We start from the raw sequence: 21208 nt of genomic DNA, 5'->3' as shown, positions 1-21208 counted from the left end.
CTTGGTTTCTGTGTGACTTAATTTTCCACCGTCGTATTTTTTTAGAAAGGGTAAAACTTGACCTGCTAATTGATAAGTCAATCAACGGCTTGAGCGCCAACATCTGGACCTTACGATTTTGGTGGGCTTGATGTGGGTAGTGGCATCAAAGAGGGCATGGCAACGGTTGAATCAAAAGAGCTACTGTAAGTGTCAGATGAGTATTCCTCAGTAGTTCAAGTCAAGAACAAACCAATTGGTCAGTTGTCAGTAAATTTGGGAGAACAATATTCAGTCCCAGGACTAGAAATTTCAACTCTCTTATTTTTTGCTCTCAGCAAAATTTCTACACTATTATCACACAGAAATAACCATATCTGCCGTGGTCAGGACAAAGTGCAAAATCTAACCCCAATTCTCGAGTTCTAAGAGCATCTCCAGCCTTCACTCATATTTTTTTCTCAAATTTGAGTTAAATTTTAGATAAAAACTCATTTTGGGTAGATACATCTCCAACCATCAAACCCAAATTTTACACATCTTCCTCTTTCTCTCTCTCTCTAATTAGCCGTTAGAAAAATGGGTCAAGGCAAAAATTATCTCAGATTTGGGCAAAAAAATGGGTAAAACCCAAAATGGAAAAGGGTTTGGGTCAAAAATTGGAGAGAGATTTTTGCGATTTTTGCCCCATTTTTAAATTTGAATCTTAAAATAAGTCAAGGCTGGAGATGTTCTAACTTCTTTTTCTTAGAGCATTTCCAATCTAACACCCTCCAAATCTCTATTTGAGATGATCAAATTAATCTATTTTATTTAAAAAGTAGATTTAGAGGATTGTAGTATTTATCTCAACTCTAACCCAACACTCTATTTCTCAACTCCAATACATATTTGGAGAAGATTCTCTATTTTTTCCTTCACCCTCTATATTTAGAGGATCAAAGTTCATCCTCCCAAATAGAAGAGAGTTTTAGAGGATAAGTTGGAAACTATTTTTCCTCCAAAATGAAGAAATGGAATATGAATTGAAAATGCTCTTACGCCCGCTTCTTGCATTGGTTCCTAACACACATGGGGGTTTATGTTTACTCAATGCAACAGAAAATAAATAAAAAGTGCAGCTGACTTGAAAACAACACATTCAATCGAGAATTCGACACCAATGATAACCAGATAGAAAGGAATTTTTCATTAGATACTTGGAATTACATACACATCACTACTCCATTAACCTTTTCCCAAAAACTAAGCTCTAAGCATTCACAATTTAAAACCCTACCTACTACTGTAGTAATAAACCTAACCCTAAACCTTTTCGATTCATATCCACTTTCCAATAGACCAAAGGAATTGAAACAAGAACCCACGGACGTATTGAAATCTAATTGTCATCATCCACCTTGGAAGAAGCAGTACCGCCTGCCTTCTTCGGCAGCAAGTGAGCGTGAATGTTAGGCATCACCCCTCCATTGGCAATCGTGACGGACCCAAGCAACTTGCTCAGCTCCTCGTCGTTCCTCACCGCCAGCTGGATGTGACGCGGCACCACTCGCGTCTTCTTGTTGTCCCTTGCCGCGTTCCCGGCCAACTCCAAAACCTAATAAATCAGTTTTTGCAAATTCAATTCAGAATCCGAACCAGATATATGAAATCAAAACATATGAACGTGTGAATGGAGGGAGAGTTACCTCAGCAGCGAGGTATTCGAGGACGGCGGCAAGGTAGACTGGGGCTCCGCCGCCGACGCGCTCGGCGTACTTGCCGGTTTTGAGGAAGCGAGCGATGCGGCCTACGGGGAACTGGAGGCCGGCCTTGCTGCTGCGGGAGGTGGCTTTCTTCGGTGCAGCGGAGCCCAGAGACTTTCCTCTTCCGGCCATCGTAGAGAGAGAGAGGGTTTGAATTCAAAGGGAGGGAGGGAAAGAGGGGAATGATACGGAAATTCGGTTTTTCGTCTGCCGGATTTATATAGTGGTTTTCTTGTAACGGGTCAGCCAATAGGAAGCGATTACGCGGATCGGTATTTTCAGCCGTTGATTTTTGTGAGATTGGACGGTCGGATGTTTTCAAGTGTAGACTCCTTTACGCACGTAAAGTCTTGAACCATGCCACTGGTACAGACAATCTGTGCACAGATTGTGCACAGATTTTGTAGTGGGGCCCACCACGGGTCCCACATAAATGATCCGAGCCGTTCATTAAATGTAAAATATTTTTTCAAGAGCCCCCGTAAAAAATCAGCACAATCTAATACTTATAAGTACTCGATCCAATTATCTAAATTTTCATTCAGATTTTTGGGTAATGAAAAGTTAGATGATTAGATCAAGCACCTATAGGTATTGAATTGAGCTGATTTTTTATAAAAACCCTTGAAAAAATATTTTACATTTAATGAACAGCTTGGATTATTTGTGTGGAATCCATGGTGGGCCCTATCACAAAATCTGTGCACAATCTGTGTGCACAGATTGTATGTACCAGTAGCATTTCGGTTCTTTACTGGGGGCTGTGCTCTTACACGATGGGTGAGGAAACCACACTTTGCTCCCTACGTTTCATATGTATTTCAATTTAGTCCGTTGAATATTGCAATTGCCAATTAGACCAAAACTGGAAAGTTATGTGACAATACTAGATAGAACTACCATGCCAAGCCAAATGAGAAGAAAGAAATTAAACCTTTAACTAATTAATTAAGGCGAGCTATACAAATGTAAGAGATTTGAGAATGATTTTTACATGTTAGTTGTGAGGCAAACTTATACAAAACCATACACTCTTTCTCCGAAAAACGTGAGAAATTCTCAAAGCCACAAGTTTAGTTCAAGCTACTCAAATTCAATCATTTCACATACCGAATCAAGATATAAAGGTCAAATGGATTCACTGATGGGTGAGTAGACTTAATGGAATTTTTGCTACTAAATGCTTTAGCGACTGCTTAGAGCATCTACAACAGACTAAGCAAACTTGATTATTAGCTAAAATTCCTAGCCCCAAACCCAAAGAAAAAAAAAGACCTAGCAGCTTAGTTTCAAACTCGACAATTTGGGGTGTCGCACAGTAACTCACTACAATAACTCACTCGTTGGGTCTCTCTCTCATCTCTCCTACACAGCTACACAACATCTATCTCAGCTCACAAAAGGAACGACGAATCCTTCAAGACATGGTCTGCTCTGTACTCCACCATACTCGACGACAACAAAATTTACAATCCTGCTATTTCTCTCTTTGGAAAGATTCATCGTCGTCACAAATTATAGGACCAAGGGCGACTCCCACAATCTCCATACGGATATAGTTGTGGTCAGAACATTGACTCGAAGAAAACACACCGTTTTTGTGAACATGGTGGTTGGTCTACTTGGTCAGGCTATTCCACTATTTTCAAGTTGAAGAAAGAAGCCATGAACAGGGAGCTCAAGAGGCTAAGGTTCTTGGATGAAAAAAATGTTATCGGAACTTGAATAGCTCAAATGCCTAGGTTGTTGGGAAGTTTATAAATTTGGTGGCTAGCTAAACTAGATAATGGCACTTGCATAGCAACTACCGGAGATGCTATAACTGCTATCTAGATGGGAACCCCAGTGGGTTTGGCCAAGTGATTGTGAGAAAGCAATAAGTGTTCCTCCATGAGACCACATGTCCTATTCCCACGGAGGCCAAACACTTCAAATCTTGGGGCCACTAGAGGTGCCCACAAATTGACCCGGACATCCGGTTATAAAAAAAAAAATACTCCTGCCTGCTATCTAGATGTGCAAATTTTGACAAGGAAAAAGAGGTCTATGGCTTTAAATGAGTGGCATCATACCCAAAAGAGAATATTTCATGTCATTATTCTGTCAATAGTGAAGGGGGTCTATCTATATCTTTATCCCAGCTGCTTCATGCACCAATTAGCTACACTGCACACCCCCAATGAACACAAAGGAAATATATCCTGTTTTTTATCCTATCACTTATTTGCAACCTTTCATCAAAAAGCAATGGGGTGGTTCCAGTTTTCTCAAGATTGGCAGTGGGGAACACAATTAGTGCATGGCTGTCAAATTCCCATGGCCACAAATTTAAACATCCTCTAAACTCATGCCATTTGGAAAAAAGTAGACATAGAGATGCCAAACCCAAAACCATTAATTGCATTGCACATAGTTTATGCAGACTGTGTGAAACTTCATTTCCTCATTAGAAAATTTCAAAGGTGGAAAAGAAAGGCTCATGATTCATGAAAGGAGTTGCTTTATGAACCCATCACCAATAGACAACTGATGAATTCAAAATATTCCTTTCACTCAAACTTTGCTTGCAATAATAGGTTTATGATTCACTCAAACTTTGCTTGCAATAATAGGTTTATGATTACGTAAGCACGATTACGTGGAAAAGCTAATCACCCTGTCGAATAATGGCATTTTACACGAATATCAAATTGTAAATAGTTAAATGATTTTTTTATTTTTTTATTGTTGCGAAAGAAGGTATTCGTATTGCGGGACTTAAAATCCGGCTTTCATGGGCATAAAACACTGTGCTTCTAACGTGAATCCTTTCTAAAATAAACAATTGCCGAAATTCTTCAATTTCCCATAAGAAATATGGAGCGATTACGTATACTACACTCATGTCTATTACAAAAAAAATAAACCCATGTCTTGCAAAATCCCTGAAACAGAAAAGATAGAAAAATGAAACAAAGTACCAGAACTGAATGGACATATTTTGAATGCCCTAACCAGCAAATTGCATCTTTCTTTTTTCCCATGTGAGAATTGGAGACCACCACTTATTTGCCGTGGGCTGGAAAGGGAATCTACCCATGCCTAATCAACTTAATCAGCCTGCCACAATTCTATCTTGCCAATGTGAAAGATCAATAAAAAGAAATATTCCTTTGCTTTTCCATTCCCATATATTCCAAGAGAATTTGTTCTCTTCTTTTTCCAAAAGGCAGCACTCATCAAGATATAAGAAGCACAAGTTCTCATACTCCATTCAATGCAATTCTGATTATTTGAAGTTTTTTAACCCAGAATGACCAGTTGCCGGCAGCTTGAAGTTCGATCAGAAGATCAAACTCCACAGAAATGGTGTGTTCCCCTGACGGAAGATGTTTTTGGAAAGTTGATGTCCAAAGGTAGTCCAACCGTGCAAACAGTTTTTGGCGATGGTTCATTGTTCAGTCCGTGGTTGTTTGGGAAATTCTTTGATCCATCCGATGCCTTTCCCCTATGGGATTTCGAGTCTGATGTTTTACTATCTAAACTCCGGAGCTCCTCCGGTACTCAGAGCACTGTCGATTGGCTCCAAACAGGTTCTGATTATGTTCTGAAAGCAGATTTACCAGGTAAGTGTTTGGATGTCTCTTTGATCCAATGGGCTTGTTCACTTAGTTCTATCTCACACGAAGGCAAATCCAAACACTTGCTTATTTAAGAAGGTACTTTTAGAAGAGATGGAGAATTATCTTGACACAGCTGATTTGTTATCACAGGAGTTGGGAAAGGTAGTGTTCAAGTGTTTGTTGAACATGGGAAGGTGGTGGTGATTACTGGGCTATGGAAGCAGCTGAAAGAGTCGAAGACAAAGGACTGGAGGACTGGCCACTGGTGGGAACATGGGTATGTTCGAAGGCTTGAACTGCCTGAAAATGCAGATTGGAGGAAAATTGAGGCATATTTGAGTAATGACGTGTTTTTAGAGATTAAGATTCCTAAGAAGCCTTTGGAATGCGATAATGCTCAAGGAAGTGCTGGGGAAATAGAAGAGACCGAGTGAATTTGAGAACAACGTATAATTCACCAGGCCATGTTTTTTCAACACAGTGTGTTTGTGGTTCAAGTATGTAATACCAATTGCAAAAGTATATAGTTGTGTTGTGCCCCTTGACTATTTCAAAGGAGGATAAGCCCAGTGAAGAGTCTGAAATGTGACAAAGACTCAAGATATTACTTCACGGAAAGAATAGATTGAACTGTTTATTTATATCCGCTAGCTTACAGTGTTGAATGGGAATTCATATGCGCAAATTGGAAACTACATAATCGATTATTTGAGGACTACTTTAGCAGATTCTTGGATACAAATTAAAACTCTATAACCAAACAAATTCCAAGTTTAACAACCAGCACCAATGATGAAGAGAAAACCAACAACATGCAGGCATGGTCAAACTCCAACAAGCTCTTGCTTGGCGCGGTTGAAACACAAGCAGAATGATTACTGTTAACGAAACCATGAAAACGGAAACCATGGCTATCCATTTTACTATTCAATTTGAGAATAATTAGTACATAATTCTCAAGAACGACTTCATCACTCTGCTAACCATTTTAGTAATGCCATTTTTGGTATTTCTCATGCACACACAAACACGACTGTTGAGCATACAGAGATAATAGCATTAGATGCTAAATGACTACTGGGATCATCATGTGTAGTGAATCTGTATAGCACTAAAAGCTATACCATCTTCGGTCCTACAAATCGTACGTATGTATACGTCTCTTAAACAAATAAGAAATTCTGGGTCCAGTAGCCTGTAGCCATACCTGTGAGGACATGTGCTCTCCACTCTCCAGCAGTATCTATGCAATTGGAATCAGACGGAACCCCACTGATAGTGATACAATTAGACAGATGACTAAACCACACCTGATGCCTCAAAACAGAACCAAAAGGAAGCAAAAGTATATCAGTTCCTGTGATTTCAAAACATATCAAACACACATCATTAGTTGAATGCATTAAACAACACAAGCAGTGGGTTTCAAGAGATATGCAGGGGGGGGGGGGGGACCTGTGTGATATTTTATCAAAGCAACTGAAGGTCCACAAAGGGTATTTTTTTAAATTCGGATCATTGATTGCTGCAATGGACGACTGAGATATTGCACTACAGAGTCCCGGATCCGGGTCATCATACCTTTGACCCTGTAGACTGCTATAAATAGACTTGGAAACGGCATTACAATCCCTTTTACGGGACATAATCCATGCTTTATTTACTTGCCTGAGTGCAATTCAAACCTAGAAACATGAATCTTCCCAAAGATAGAATAATAAGGAAAAGCATACAGTTGGAAACACGAAACAGGAACAAAAGTAGTTTCCACATGTTAATAAATATCAATTCAAAGATCTAGCACGAGGGGGGATGTAGCTCAGATGGTAGAGCGCTCGCTTAGCATGCGAGAGGTACGGGGATCGATACCCCGCATCTCCATTTTTCAGCTTCTTTTCTTCTTAACTTTCTTTTTATTTTTTTCGTAACAGCAATTCCTATTATAACTCACATTACTTTTTTCTCTCTGCTATCCTTCGATCGAACTTGTTCAGGTAAATAATCCATCCTGGATTATTTTTTGGCCTTATTCAATTTTTTTTCCCGCATTTGTTAGTTTTTAGAATTATTGCTTCTTCATGAAGAAATGAATCTAAAAAGTAAAACTCAATTTTTTTGAATAAAAACAAAAATAAGCTAATAAGACAATTTTTTTTGTTTTTATTAAAAAAATTGTATTTTGATCGTATTTTTTTTTACTTTTTAGATTCCTTTCATCATCCAATAATTCTTTAAAAATTGACGAAAAACTAACAAATGCGAAAAAAAATTGAATAAGCCGAACAAGGCCTAATTCCCTCCGGTCAAAGGCATGAGGACATCTACTTCACGACTAGAAAATTTACAAGAAATTACTTTTTTACGACCGATCGTTATAATAGAACCTGATTAATTGTGTGGTCTTATTCAATTTTTAATCCATTCTGGATTATTTTTTGGCCTTATTCAATTTTTTTCCCGCATTTGTTAGTTTTTTTTAGAATTATTGCTTCTTCATGAAGAAAGGAATCTAAAAAGTAAAACTCAATTTTTTTGAATAAAAACAAAAATAAGCTAATAAGCCTTTTTTTTTATTAAAAAAATTGTATTTTGATAGTATTTTTTTTTTTACTTTTTAGATTCCTTTCGTCATCCAATAATTCTTTAAAAATTGACGAAAAACTAACAAATGCGAAAAAAAATTGAATAAGCCGAACAAGGCCTAATTCCCTCCAGTCAAAGGCATGATGACATCTACTTCACTTCTAGAAAATTTACAAGAAATTACTTTTTTACGACCGATCCTTATAATAGAACCTGATTAATTGTGTGGGGAGCAAACCCACCAACGAGGCTAACCCCAAGATCTCTCCGGTTGACACGGACAGGCTAGCAATACAGGTTCCGATTGCAGGGATATACATTGAGTTTACAAAGCTAGGTATTGAAGCATTATTCACCGAGAGCATATTCAACCTTAAAGGTAAGTCGGCTTTGAGTGATTAGTTAATTTCATTGAAAGCACAATGAGGATTTTTGGGTTTTAAGTGAAAATCTTGATTTTTTTTTCTCTGTTTTTAGGAAAAATGTGACACAATGATGGATTGCATACCGCCCATTATTATTGCAATTTTATACAGCCGTGTAATTACATTGCTAGATACTATTTTCACAATTCTTCTTGTTTATTTTCAAATCAAAGAACATCCGACTGAATAAGAGCTAAGTCCACCCGTGGGTGCCAAAATGGTATTGCCAAAAGTCATTTTTTAAAAAATTGCTGCGGTGTTAGAAAATAAAACAATAACAATGGTGCTGCAACGGCTTTGGTGCTATTTCGGCACAATCTCAAATCCACGTTTTATTTTATCCCTGCAAACCAAATGGCTTGAATGATGTGGCAAGTTTAGCAATTGCACAATTCGATGCCAAATTTAGCACCGAGAATGGCATTGCTAAAATTTAGTATTGAGTTTGGCACAAGGGTGTAGAGAATTTTGCCATTCAATGGCAAATTTAGCACCAAGAATGGCATTGACAAAATGACTGATTATATAGGAGACTTGGGCTTTGTATACAATGATTCCAAGAGCTTGAAGGTATATATTTACCTCTAGGAGCAAGAGAAGCTTAACAATCTGTTGGAAAAGGACAGAGAAGAAATGCACTTGTAAGGGTATGTATGGTTTCTTTCTTTCTTTCTGTTTCTGAAGTTCCTGGAAATTTTGATTTCCTCAATGAAGTAGAGGAAATTTGATTTGGCTCAGAGATGCTAAAGAAAGAAAAAGTGAAATCCATGCAATGGGCCATCAGAGGGAGTGTTTATGTGTGTGTATGCCATTTCTGAAAAGTGAAGCATACCCAAGTGTCTCCTCTTTCCAAAACCTGTTCAGCTCAATGAACTGAGGTGGGAACTTGAGAAGACTTTTCACCCAGGTCCCAATCCTTCCTCAGAGGGAAAGTCACTTTGCTTACTTGGGCTTGCAGCAACTATCTCTGCATGCATGTTATTGTTACTGTTTTTTTAGATAACTCAGGTTCCGGGCCAGCTTACGCGTCTCTACATGCCATGTTATTAGTACTTATTAAAAAATAAAGCACTTCCGGTCAACAGTTTGCTTCAAATTTATACAGTAGTTGTGAAGAGAATGAACATTAGTCTTGTATCACTGATAGTATGTCTTCCACCAAGTCATTTGATATGTTTTTGCAGCGATCCAACGACGATGTACTTATAGTCAACACCCTACTGGAATATCCTTAGTTAAATTCAGACAGAGTTGTTATTGAGATGGAAACAACAGGCAATGAAGAATAGGGAAGGCTTAGTAACGCTATGAACGATCGAGTACTGCATTAATTGGGTCGCGTTGAATAGCCAAACAAAGAACATTGCTCTTCTGACTTTCAGAGTCACTTGAATTTTGAGGCAGAAATCATATCTCGGTTCATGCCAGTCGACTCCTTACCTCATGGAGAATACCAGTAGTTTCTTGATAACACGATTCTGTCCGAGGAAGATCGTGCTTTCTTACAGCATCTTCAAGCTGTCAAAGCATCGACAAATTTGTCAGACTTGTGGACATTAGGTGCTGAAAACACAATATAGAAGGAGAGAATGTGACCAAACTAAATCCCATTGCTGCAGTTTTCTGAGTAAGTGGTTACTTTTTTCGTACCTTTTCAACGTTGTCGAACAATCTGTTGGCAAGATCGGTGAGAGGCTGCTTGTCGTCCACCTGTGCATTTGAGATCAATTCGTCGAAATCATAGTACATGATGGAGGCCTTGTTGCGGATATACATCCGAACGAAGTTCCAGGCATTGCGGGGAAGTAAATCTCCCAGTGCTAGGAGATCAAAGGCAAGTCTTTTAATCCTATATGCTCTACTCTTGGTCCCAATATTCGCAGTGAAAATTCCCGTCTTGAGGAAAGAACGAGTCCCTGTCTCCTCATTTGCAATCTCTAGATTCATAAAAATCAACCAGGGAAAAAAGAGTTCAAATCAAAGCTTTGTGAGAACCACAGAGTTTAACAACATATAGGAGTATGTAGTACAAGCACGGTAAGGGGATCCCTTTCGCAGGATGAGGTCCCGTGTTAGATTCTCACCGTAGGGTTCCATTCCCTAGGCCCTTAGATTAAGCTTAGTGTAGGTTTATTGCATGTACACACACAAAAAAGCACGGTACTCTTTGTTTGGCTCCTTAAAAAAGTTCATTTGAGGTCGGTTCATTTGGTAAATGACGTAGGTTGATCAGACTGTAAAGATCATTTTGTAAGCTTAACTAAATTTCAGATAGGAAAACGAGCTTGATTCGATTGAGCCTAATCAAACATAAGCAAGCCAATTTTGAATCTATTCTCAAAGTCAGGACCAAGCTTGCTTGTAGTTCACAAATCATATTGCAAGTAGAGTTAGAGATGTTTCTGGATCCACCGAGAGTCCAACTTAATATTCCAAACTGTTTATCTTGCAGCACTCAATGATGAAATCAGTCATGTAAAGGAATTCAAATGATCAGGCATAGTCATCCGAGGGGTGTTAATAAATTTGATCATGCGGTTAGCTATGTCCGATCAACCTGAGATTAACACGAATGATTTGCCCTACAAGATTAATGGTTCGGATCATTGAGTCTCGGCCCAATCGCTCTAACAGTTGAGAAACCAGATCCTACTTTGACAAACTCATCAAACTTGCAAGCTGAACTTAAACAATTCAGTAGCTCGGCTCGACTAGGTTCATTTAACAGCTCTAGTTTTTCAATGAGAGAACTTACTGTTCTGGACTTGACGTTTCGGTAGAGGACCGTTGAGCCAATACCCATTATCATCGGCAAGAGAATTTCCATTGCCAACATTTCCAAAGAGTGCGATTGAGGCAAGGCCTATCGCCATCCTCCTTGTAGTTGGCATTTGTTGTTCTTGAAATTCCTGTGCTTTATTATTGCCATGAAATCCCAGAATTGTTGTCTTCTTTTGGGTCCTCTTGAAATGGGGAAACTTAGGAATGGCTGGTAAAGCTTCGGAGACTCCATTCAAGTTTGCTAAACGAGCCATGGTGAAATGCTGATGGTGAGTGAGAATGGCAGCCTTGGGAGCAGAGGAGAGAGAAGGTGTGTGCTTTTTTGTTTCAGTTATATCCGTTTGAAGTGTGCTTTTTGACAAATGCTGACCACCAGAATGATATCCTCGTCGAGGGTGGTTTGGTCATTATGGTAAATTGAATCTTTTCTTTGGTTCCATGTAATTTTAGTTGCCCTTTGTATTAGAAATTTATTCTGGAAGGCCCCTGTAATGGCCCAGGTCAGTTAGGCCTTGACCTCCTTGCTAGTTTGGGCTTCGGCAAGAGCCCAACATTCTTAGAAAAAAACCTTAGGATATAAATAGAGTTACGTGTAAGTTGGTTTGAACTCCTTGAGTTATTAAAACCATCCGAGGAAAAAATGCTTGGACCAAACCATTGCCTAGATCCATTTTATCAGTTTGCTAACACGGTAAGGTTTGGGATGAACAAGTACATACAATGTCAATAAATTTAAGTTTCCATTCTGTATTCTATTATAGCAATAGGCAGTCCGTACAATTTACGGTAAGTCTTTATGTGCCTGGACTCAGTGGTCGCCGGTGGTCTTGCCGAAGACGGAGCTCCGGCCTTTGGTGTGGTTGATGCTGTGAGGTGGTGAGCTTGCCATTTTCAAGCGAGATACTTTTGGTTTGCACCAAAAATACACTTGCAGGGAAGTAGCGTTAACAAAAAAGGGAGTGACAAAATCATTTTTCCTTTTTTTTTTCCATCGGTATTCCACCAGAGTTCATGGCCATCTCATGAGTCATGACATTGCCGAACTTGTTTCGGTCTGCATCTTTGCTGTATGTGAAGAGAGTTTGCAACTTGTGTTTGGATATTAGACATAAGTTTTCCATTTTGGTGTAATCTGTTCATCTTTCACTTAATGGATCGTGTCATAGTTTGTGTAGGGGGCCGAAATATCCGAAGGATAGACGGACCCCGTGGACTTTTCCGAACGTAAATGTATTTGAGTTCGCTCGGTAATCTTTCCCAAACACTCGGTATGTCCTCTTGTTCGGCTATGTTGTTCTTCGGAGAGAACATCAGATGCTCGGAGACTCTGCATGTGTGAGAAGTGGGTTCCACCGAATACAGGCGATTATGGAACCTTTCAGAAATATCTTTTGATAAGTAAGCTGTCCTTTCTGATATTCGAAGTGACATCTCTGAACGATGTGACCTTTCTGACATCGACTCATGTGGCTCTGTAAAACTTGAAAAGTGGTGTTCATTAAATGGCCCTGCTGCAGGACGTCATCCGAGCATTACGCGACACATGGGAAGTAGGGGCAACTTGCCCAGCATCCTACCCCTTCGCCTATAAATAGAAGAGCATTGCCACTAAGAAACTCTCTCTAAACTCTTGGACAACAACACTCTCTTTCCTTTACTAGCATATTTTTTCACTAAACTTCATCTTCTCTTCTCCATCTACTGACAAGTTCGTCGGAGCTTCTTCCCGGAAGAACATCCCCCCTGGTTCTGCAAGTACACCAAGACCGGCGTCATCTCTCACGGCCCAACATACGAAGACAACTATACAGGAAGGATCACAAAGAAATCCACCCCCCAGTTTGTAGTCTGTGTTTTTTTGATAGAAATCTCTACGAGTGCCAGAAGGCCTTTCATGCAACCATTTTTTTTGGCGGTCAAAGCTTCGTTTTTTTATCCGAACAACTTTTTTTTTTTTCAACAACGAACCCATAATAAAGAAGAAGGTGAATTTACTATTCGTGTGCGATGGAAGCATGTGGGTTACTGGGCCTTCATACTCCACCAATCCGGCCCGGCCCAGCCCAGCTCTTGATTTCACTCTCTTCCTCCCCTAGGCAAGGCTGGAGTACCCATTTCCAATACCCACAAAAAACGATGAAAAAGGTGGAGCGACCAAGCGTGACAATCCTCCCTTGGGCGTGACCATAGGGACTGCAGATTAGCGGCGGGACCCCTGAATGAGACTCTAGGTGCACAATCGCCTCATCTGAGGTCAAAGAAGGCAATAGGCGAATCATGAGATTCAAACGGAAGAGAGAAAACGCTAACACGCCACGAACCCGTGACCACACAAAGCCAAACTCAATGAGAGTGACCCATTGCCATCTTAGCTACCACCCGAGGTGATAGTTGGAATCCTCACTAGGCAGTAGGCACTGCTAGTATTCAATTCAATGTGTAGCAGCCCCGAACAGCACCTAATTGGTGGGTGGTGGAAACAACACATGAACCATCATGAGATGCACAAAGCCCTATCAAAAATTCCCAACTCATTCATTCTCCAACCAGAAAGATAAAGATGCCCTTTTTTAATGCTCAATTTTCAATTCAATGTGCCATTAGCCTTTTCAATATAAAGTGAGAGCTAGAACAACTTCGAAACTTGAAAAGCATTGGTTATGGAGAGGAGGAAAGCTGTGGTTGATACCTCTCCCTTCAGAATTTTCAACTGGATCCGGCTTCTCTGCAGTCAACTGTCGAGAAGGATACGTGGTTCAATCTGAACCGTTCATACTAAAAATCAATGGTTCAGATTTGTTAAATTTTTTACCGGTAAAAGTCTTTTATCGCCGATAGAAGATTGAAAACAAATCTGGACCATTAAAAATACTATCCGGCGGTTGCAATAACTTGAACGGCACCTCTGCAGTTCAACCCTGATAGCCAAGTATGGTATGTCATTCAGAAGCCTAGCCATAGTCGAGATAGAGGCAACAATGAGAGGGCTAATTTGAGAGAATCATATTGTTCTTGTCTGTCCAAATATCTTATTAATTCTCAGTCTAACCACGTGGCTTAAAAAGTTAACTTTATATTATACAATAGCTCGCCACATTTCATTATATACTGCACAATTCTCCCATTCTCCACCGATGTGGGACAAGGGTCTCACATAAACCAATCTCAAAGCCATTCTTGGAAATTACATAAGGTCTAAAAAAACAAATGATTTATGTCCCGTCAATTTCTACGGTGTGAGATCCACACTATAAAAACGAGTTCAAGCAAAACAATAGGGCAGTGTTACAGTTATTGATGGAGGTGTTGGTATATTTGTATTGACACATCACAAGTTATATACCAATATTTCTATAGTATTCAAAAAAATATACTTCGAAAAGGTAAATCTACATTCGGAGTATATGTTTTGGGCACCTATCACTGCTCGTTATATACACTCAATGTTCAAGCTCAAAAGAGAGACTCAAAATATTTGTACCGTTATTTATCTTTTCAGGATATATTTTTTGTGTACCTAATATTGCTCGTTATATACACTCGGTGTTCAAGTTCAAAAGAGAGACTAAAAAATATGGTACAAGCTACGCAATCTTTTGACATTCTTTTTTTTCTTCAAGATTGTATAAATTAGCAGGGGTTAGTGGAGGATGTAAGAGTTAGCACAGGAGGGTTCAGACGCTATCTATAATTCTAGCCCTCAAAGCTCACCCTTCGTGGAGCTCGAATCAAAACCTCTACAAATGAGAAAAAGTAGACAACCAACTGCACTAGCAGTGGTTTCTTTAATCTTTTGACATTCTTCACCCACTAAAATTCTACTCAATTTGTTGATTTCTAAATTTGAAATCCAAGTGCACTAGGTCAAATTCCCACAATGGACTTATGATCTCACTTTTATAAAAAGCTGACTTCGGCACATACTAAGGGGCTACAAAGCATATTAAGGGGCTACAAAGCTTCTACTTTATACTCGTACTATATCTCTAGAGTCTAGAATGGAATCATGCAATATCATGTAGCCTCACATTTGTTATGTAGTAATTTTTTTTAGAACTTTCATAAGAAATCTTCTTTCAAAATAATGTACCAATAATACTTTTGTAATCGGAGTCGTCTAATTGTAAATCGAGTTGAGAATGGAAGGGCTCTTTTTCCGAATCATGAATTAAATCGTATCATAAATCACTTTCACTTTGATTCAGTCATCATATATTGAGCGTGGTAATATATGTGTTAGGTATTATATGGCGGTACTTCAAAATTACTGAATAATTTTTTTCTACTGTTAGTGGAGGTGGGCCCCCCAAATGAGCCTTGATAAAATACGTGAAAGTGTTCCATAAAAAGAAACATGAAAGAGAAATAAACAGTTCAGATTCACGGCATCATAAACTTGAACCGTTTATTTCTCTTTCATGAAACACTTTCAGGTGTCCTAGCATCCCACCACCCCAAATCTCAAGGACATTTTCCTTGGAGCACTTAAAGTGGGTAACAGGTACAGGATACTGGGTGAGTTATCGAATGTGGGTTTGCTAGGGATTTTTTTTTTTTTCTTTTAGCTAAAGATCATTCTATTTATATTAAAATGAAAAAATTATAACTACAATAACAAAGAAAATACAACAAAATAAAACAAAAAACAAAGAAAAACCGCAACAAATCAGCACTGAGTCGAACCCATCAGACACACTCCTAAAAGAGAATGGACCAAATCTTCACCAAGCTAAAGCTGGTTTCTACCAAGTGTTTGTGGTAAAGCAATAAGTGTTCATTTATGAGGTCATAGGTTTTATTCTGACGGAGGCCAAACATTTCAAACCTTGGGATTTTTAGCCTCCAGAATTAGTTGAGATGCGTGTAAGTTGGCCCGGACATCTCCGATTATAAAAAATAAAAAAAACTGGTCATGCCATTGAATTTAAAGGCCTCTTTCTACATCCACATGACCCAGACATTGCATCAGGACCTCTCACAATGCTTTCACAGCACTGTCCTTATCCATCAAATACCAGTGGAAACTGGAAACCATCCATTCCTTGATATATTCAAAGACTCAGAAGAGCATCAAAATCTCAGAGATTTTTCTGCGAGTCTACTAAGGGTTTGAACTTTGAACCGATGGATTAACCTTTCCGGCTAAAAATCAGGTCGATCCGATATTTAGTTGCTCCTGATGATCCAAGTCGTTTATTTAGTTGCTCGATGAATTTATATCTCATGCTAGAAATCAAGTCGATCCAATATTAAAGAAGACTTGTTCGAATCTTATTCGTCTCACGATAAATGCATGGTCAAAATATTATCATTCATTTGTCTTGTGACACGCGTTTTGCTCAGAAAACCATTGAATCATCGATGTCCACTTGACTTGATTTTCTGCAAAATGCTTACACCGAACATACGTCGAAGCCTATAAAATGACTGACGCGGATTGTCGGAAAAACTCACAACCATTCTTATTTCGCGCCGTATAATGGATCGTCACATGAAAAGATGTTGATTCCATTAATCCACCACGCCCACATTTAACAAGTGTGTGCTCTGTGCAATTTACGGTGCAAACATGTCAAACATGCAGCACTAACTCTGCGCACGTGTGGGAAGAATCTCATTCCCACGCGTCAAAATTGCCTCCTTTTCCCTCCAGTCGTCTTCAGATTATCCTTGTCCTTCCCAATCCGGGAGGTAAATAAAACCAAGAACAACTTCAAACAACCCAACCGAATTAAACCCTCTGTCAATAATTCGTTCACTCACCGTAAACCAGTCGAATTTTCCGGCCACCGATCGGGAATGGTTTCGCCTGAGAACACCAATTGGCTGTTCGATTACGGCTTGATCGAGGATATCGCTGTCCCTGCTTCCAATTTCGGTGCTCCCAATTCTGGGTTTAGCTGGGCCATGCAGCCCTTGAACGGTCCCTCTGATGTTGGGTACGTAGATCTTACTTCTCCTTTGTGAATTTCAGTTCCCTTTCATTGAACTTGGATCGAATGAGGAGATAGGATGAGGGGATTTGGACTTTCTAGTGGTTTTATTTGATTTCTTGTGTTTTGTGTGAATTCATTCTTGTTTGTGTTCTTTTTTGGGCAAATTATGCATGGGTTTTTATGGGGTGCTGCGAATTGTAGAAAAGATTAGGTTTTTATTGTACCTTTTTGTAAATTCTTCCCCAATATGGTAAAATTGCACATGCATCTATGTTCAATTCGCCTTCATTGAACCTGGATCAAATGAAGAAGCTTGGGGATTTTCCCTTTTTACTAGTAGGAATTCCTAAATATTTGTGTTCATTTTTGGGTACCCTTTGGTAATTATTCATGGGTTTGTATGGGGTGTGGTGAATTCTGAAAAAGGTTAGGTTTTTATTGAGACCCATTTGTTTTTGTCTCACTTAAATTATTCTCAAATATGGTAATATTGCACATGCATGTCAGTTCAATTCACCTTCATTTAACCTTGATCACATGAAAAGCCTGGGGATTTTACCTTTCTATTGATTCTTTTTTGGGTAAATAGTAGCAGGAGTTGTTTTTCTTTTTTTTTTACCTTGCTTTTATTGGTATCTATTGGGAAACTTCATGTGTTTTGTTGGTTCTAATTTTATGTGTTTTCTTGTTTCTTTTTGTGAATTCCGGATATACTGATTACTGAAGTTGCGTCAAAGGTTTCCATACTAAGAAGGCTTTAACAGTTGCATATTTTGTTTAACAGTAGGTCGTGTATTCTTTTGTTTGACAATTTTTTGGTTTAAGTGGGTGATTTGTTGAAATTTGTGATCACATGATTGGGTGAAGATGGCAATGAAATGGTTATTACTTTTCTCAAATCAAAATTTATCTTGGAGGCATATTTTGGCTTAGGGTGACTGAGCTTTATCAAATGGTTGGATCCGAATTGTGCTCTTTTTTTTCTGGTAATTTCTAGCTGATAAGTGTGTTTAGGATTCTAGAGATGCCCATATTATTTTCGGAGGACCAGCTCTGTTGCGAAGGAGTTCTGTTTCAACTTCCTGTTCCGAACTTGCAAGCTGGCCTTGTTGGTTGGGTGCTTGTTCCAAGTTCACAAGGTCTCGAGTTCGAGGCTCAGCGTCTACTAACTTACTAACCTTCTAACCTATATTCTATGAGATTCTTGCCATTCCTCAAAAAAAAAAAAACTTCTTGATTCCATCCCTCTGTATGGCGAGATATTTTCACAAGGCAATGTCTGTCATGCCAATCACCCTCTTTCCTAGAGGGGGAAAAACTGTTCTTGCAGCAGTTTTTGTGAGTGGTTCTTAGAAAGGCAGATAAAGAATGTGCATCTCTCACTTATCAGCTGATCAGGGCATGTAGGTTCACTACTGTCAAATGTATTGTATTTCCTCTGATTGCTTACTAAAATAGAAATTCTGTTTCATTTGTTCTCGAAAGACGTTACATCAAAACCGAAGTTATAGCATGTTAGTACTGACAGTTTAAGACTCGTATGTCTCTCTCTCAGTTGTACCAAATACTGTATAATTTATGAAGACTAGTTTAAGGGCCACTTCATATTAAAACTAGAGGGTCTATGCCGAATGTTTGGTTAATAAGCATGTTATCAGATACTTTTAAGTGTTTTTGTATGTTCCTCACATCTTCCTCGTGTCTGATGTGATTTGTAGTTATGAAAACGATGGCTCGTTTGGGTATTCAGACAATCACAGGGAAACCGGCTCAAAAAAGAGGTAAACCACCTGTACTCCTGTCAATTTCTGGATTCAGGTAGGAACTTAATAGTACAGATTGATGTAAATTATTGAGTCTACCCTCTCCTTCAACGAAATACTTTTTGTATTGGTTTCACTGGCAAGCCTGCTTCCTAGTCTTGGTTAGTAGTCACTTGTCAAGTGAATCAGAAAATGCCACCATCCGCAAATTAATGATGCTGCAAAGCTTCTGTATGTTATTTGAGGTGTATCATACATATTGAGTTTCGTATAGCTTCAGACAATAAGCTGCACTGCTGAGGTGATGGCAGAAAGAGTTCCATCTTCCTTTCCTCCCCGTTGTCTTGACAGCATTGATGTCACGGCCATCCTCACTTTGCGTTGTATGCTGTATGGATGGAGTAAATGAATCATGATTTGGTGATGTTAGCCAAGCCCTGGATGAATGTAAGAGTAAGCTACTTATATGCGAAAGCAAAAGCTAAACATGACGGAACATGCAATTCTGGTAGCAGACAAATCTCCATCCTTCGTCCCATCTTTTTCCTCACCTCTTTTTATTTCTTGGTTACAGGGCAAGATCGGAATTGTCGGGTGCATCAAGTTCCAAAGCATGTCGGGAGAAGTTGCGGAGGGATAGGCTAAATGACAAGTGTGCTTATCAACTGTTTTATCATATCATGCACTCAATCTTGTTCAGTCTTGTAACCATTTTCTTCTTGTAGGTTCATTAAATTGGCTTCTATCCTTGAGCCCGGGAGGCCACCCAAAACAGACAAGTCTGCTATTTTGGTTGATGCCGTCCGAATGGTGACACATTTAAGGGGGGACGCTCAAAAGTTGAAGGATTCGAATTCGTGTCTACAGGATAAGATCAAGGAGTTGAAGGTGATTAGCAAACCTCCCAAACGAATGAAAGCTTCCCATTACTATTTTCTGCTTCATAATCAATGCCCTTGTTACTCCTCTAGGCTGAGAAGATTGAGCTTCGGGATGAGAAGCAGAGGCTGAAGGCCGAGAAAGAGAGGTTGGAGCAACAGCTAAAGACCATGAATGCCCAACCCAGGTTTATACCTCCACCTCCCGCAATCCCGGCTGCTGCTTTTGCTGCTCCAGGCCAAGCTGCTGGCAACAAAATGGTGCCTATCATTAGCTACCCTGGAGTCGCCATGTGGCAGTTCATGCCTCCTGCTGAGGTGGATACCTCACAGGATCATGTTCTCCGCCCACCAGTTGCCTAATTGGAAGCCCAAGCCTGAAATTGTAATGGGTTTCCACTGTAACTCTAGCGCTCGTTTTAGTTTGTCATCGCTCTCGTCTGTTTTAGTTTTGAAGCTGCATTTGATGGTTATGGAAAGCTTGCTATTTTGGATCTTGCACAAATCGACTAATGCTGGTGTCTGCATGTAGATGTTAATAAGCTGAGTTACATTCCAGCAGCTTATGTTCCAGTCGACTGTACGAGTTGCCTTCCCAACAATCTGCTTTCTCAGATACTTCGGATAAAGTAGGAATCTTGAGGTCCTTTGTCACTTCTCTGAGGAGATTAGTTTTTTTTTTTAAATCAGAAATAAACTTGATTTATATATAAAAACAAAATACAAAGGACCGGAACTCCATCGGTTCGAAAATACAGAAAAATAACAAACAAAAAAAATAAGGAAACTTAGAGTCAAGATGTCGGAATCTCCTGGAAGGGGGATTGGAGATGCCAAGTGTAGAGTAGCCAGGTATGAAAACAGAGCAGACTCACTTGGAAGGACCTGTCATACCAACTTGAGTTCGTTCCCATTGCAAACTGAAGGCTCTGTCATACCAACTTGAGCTCGTTCCCATTGCAAATTGAAGGCTGAAGCACCTGAAGCCGCTGCAGACGTCGCCACCTTCGCCGCTGAACTGTTTCTAAGAAACCAGAACGAGATCTAGGAGTCCAAAAATGGAAATGACCTCGTTCCCACCGCAAACTGAAGGCTGAAGCACCATCGCTGCCGCAGACGCCGCCACCATCGCTGCTGAACTGTTTCTAAGAAACCAGAACCAAATCTAGGAGTCCAAAAATGGAAATGACGCTGAACTGTTTCTAAGGAACCAGAACCAGATCTAGGAGACCAAAAACTGTTTCTAAGAAACCAGAACCAGATCTAGGAGACCAAAAATGGAAATGACGGTGGATGGAAATGCCGCCACCTCACTAATCTGGTTCTTAGAAATCAGATCTAGGAGTCCAAAAATGGAGGGAGTGGGAGGTCTCAACTCCCTAACCTCTTTGTGTTATTGGTTGTCTTGCTCAGATAAATAGCAAAAAATCTGAAGATGGCCTGGGCTGCAAACCCGAACTTTTACTTTTTAAAAAGAAATCTACTCCAGTATTTTCTAAAGATGGCATTGGCTGCA

General features: G+C 39.6%; 4 protein-coding genes and 1 non-coding gene across 5 annotated transcripts; 3 read left to right on the top strand and 2 right to left on the bottom strand.

Annotated features, from left to right (window-relative positions):
* Window positions 1-1145: 1145 nt before the first annotated feature.
* LOC131321590 (probable histone H2A.3) lies at window positions 1146-1915 on the bottom strand. Its single transcript, XM_058352470.1, has 2 exons — window positions 1668-1915; window positions 1146-1576 (listed from the first exon to the last, which is right to left on the bottom strand). Exons 1-2 carry the CDS (start codon window positions 1854-1856, stop codon window positions 1361-1363), a joined length of 405 nt encoding a protein of 134 aa, XP_058208453.1. The 5' UTR covers window positions 1857-1915; the 3' UTR covers window positions 1146-1360.
* A 2892-nt stretch (window positions 1916-4807) lies between these two features.
* On the top strand, window positions 4808-5967 carry LOC131321588 (21.7 kDa class VI heat shock protein). Its single transcript, XM_058352469.1, has 2 exons — window positions 4808-5329; window positions 5477-5967. Exons 1-2 carry the CDS (start codon window positions 5017-5019, stop codon window positions 5758-5760), a joined length of 597 nt encoding a protein of 198 aa, XP_058208452.1. The 5' UTR covers window positions 4808-5016; the 3' UTR covers window positions 5761-5967.
* A 1167-nt stretch (window positions 5968-7134) lies between these two features.
* On the top strand, window positions 7135-7207 carry TRNAA-AGC (transfer RNA alanine (anticodon AGC)). The gene has a single exon. It is a non-coding gene; the product is annotated as a tRNA-Ala (tRNA).
* Window positions 7208-9445: 2238 nt separating this feature from the next.
* Window positions 9446-11459, bottom strand: LOC131321587 (photosynthetic NDH subunit of lumenal location 3, chloroplastic). Its single transcript, XM_058352468.1, has 3 exons — window positions 11090-11459; window positions 9985-10271; window positions 9446-9852 (listed from the first exon to the last, which is right to left on the bottom strand). The coding sequence occupies exons 1-3, from the start codon at window positions 11367-11369 to the stop codon at window positions 9754-9756; spliced, it is 666 nt and encodes a 221-aa protein (XP_058208451.1). The 5' UTR covers window positions 11370-11459; the 3' UTR covers window positions 9446-9753.
* A 4700-nt stretch (window positions 11460-16159) lies between these two features.
* LOC131321586 (transcription factor ILR3-like) lies at window positions 16160-20197 on the top strand. The gene is made up of 5 exons (XM_058352467.1): window positions 16160-17054; window positions 18770-18832; window positions 19389-19466; window positions 19540-19702; window positions 19786-20197. Exons 1-5 carry the CDS (start codon window positions 16915-16917, stop codon window positions 20053-20055), a joined length of 714 nt encoding a protein of 237 aa, XP_058208450.1. The 5' UTR covers window positions 16160-16914; the 3' UTR covers window positions 20056-20197.
* The last annotated feature ends 1011 nt before the right edge of the window (window positions 20198-21208 follow it).

The sequence above is a fragment of the Rhododendron vialii genome, chromosome 4a (assembly GCF_030253575.1).
Source record: "Rhododendron vialii isolate Sample 1 chromosome 4a, ASM3025357v1".
NCBI lineage: Eukaryota > Viridiplantae > Streptophyta > Magnoliopsida > Ericales > Ericaceae > Rhododendron > Rhododendron vialii.
Note: the sequence above shows the minus strand (reverse complement) of the source record. Positions and strands in the feature narration are given on the sequence as shown.

Coding starts and splice junctions, on each gene's coding strand:
- LOC131321587 (XM_058352468.1), bottom strand. CDS start 11,369: ATGGCTCGTTTAGCAAACTTGAATGGAGTCTCCGAAGCTTTACCAGCC. Junction 10,272..11,089: donor GAAACGTCAAGTCCAGAACA/GTAAGTTCTCTC, acceptor TTATGAATCTAG/AGATTGCAAATGAGGAGACA. Junction 9,853..9,984: donor TGTTCGACAACGTTGAAAAG/GTACGAAAAAAG, acceptor ATGCTTTGACAG/CTTGAAGATGCTGTAAGAAA.
- LOC131321586 (XM_058352467.1), top strand. CDS start 16,915: ATGGTTTCGCCTGAGAACACCAATTGGCTGTTCGATTACGGCTTGATC. Junction 17,055..18,769: donor AACGGTCCCTCTGATGTTGG/GTACGTAGATCT, acceptor TGTGATTTGTAG/TTATGAAAACGATGGCTCGT. Junction 19,467..19,539: donor AGGGATAGGCTAAATGACAA/GTGTGCTTATCA, acceptor TTCTTCTTGTAG/GTTCATTAAATTGGCTTCTA.
- LOC131321588 (XM_058352469.1), top strand. CDS start 5,017: ATGACCAGTTGCCGGCAGCTTGAAGTTCGATCAGAAGATCAAACTCCA. Junction 5,330..5,476: donor TCTGAAAGCAGATTTACCAG/GTAAGTGTTTGG, acceptor TTGTTATCACAG/GAGTTGGGAAAGGTAGTGTT.
- LOC131321590 (XM_058352470.1), bottom strand. CDS start 1,856: ATGGCCGGAAGAGGAAAGTCTCTGGGCTCCGCTGCACCGAAGAAAGCC. Junction 1,577..1,667: donor TCGAATACCTCGCTGCTGAG/GTAACTCTCCCT, acceptor CTGATTTATTAG/GTTTTGGAGTTGGCCGGGAA.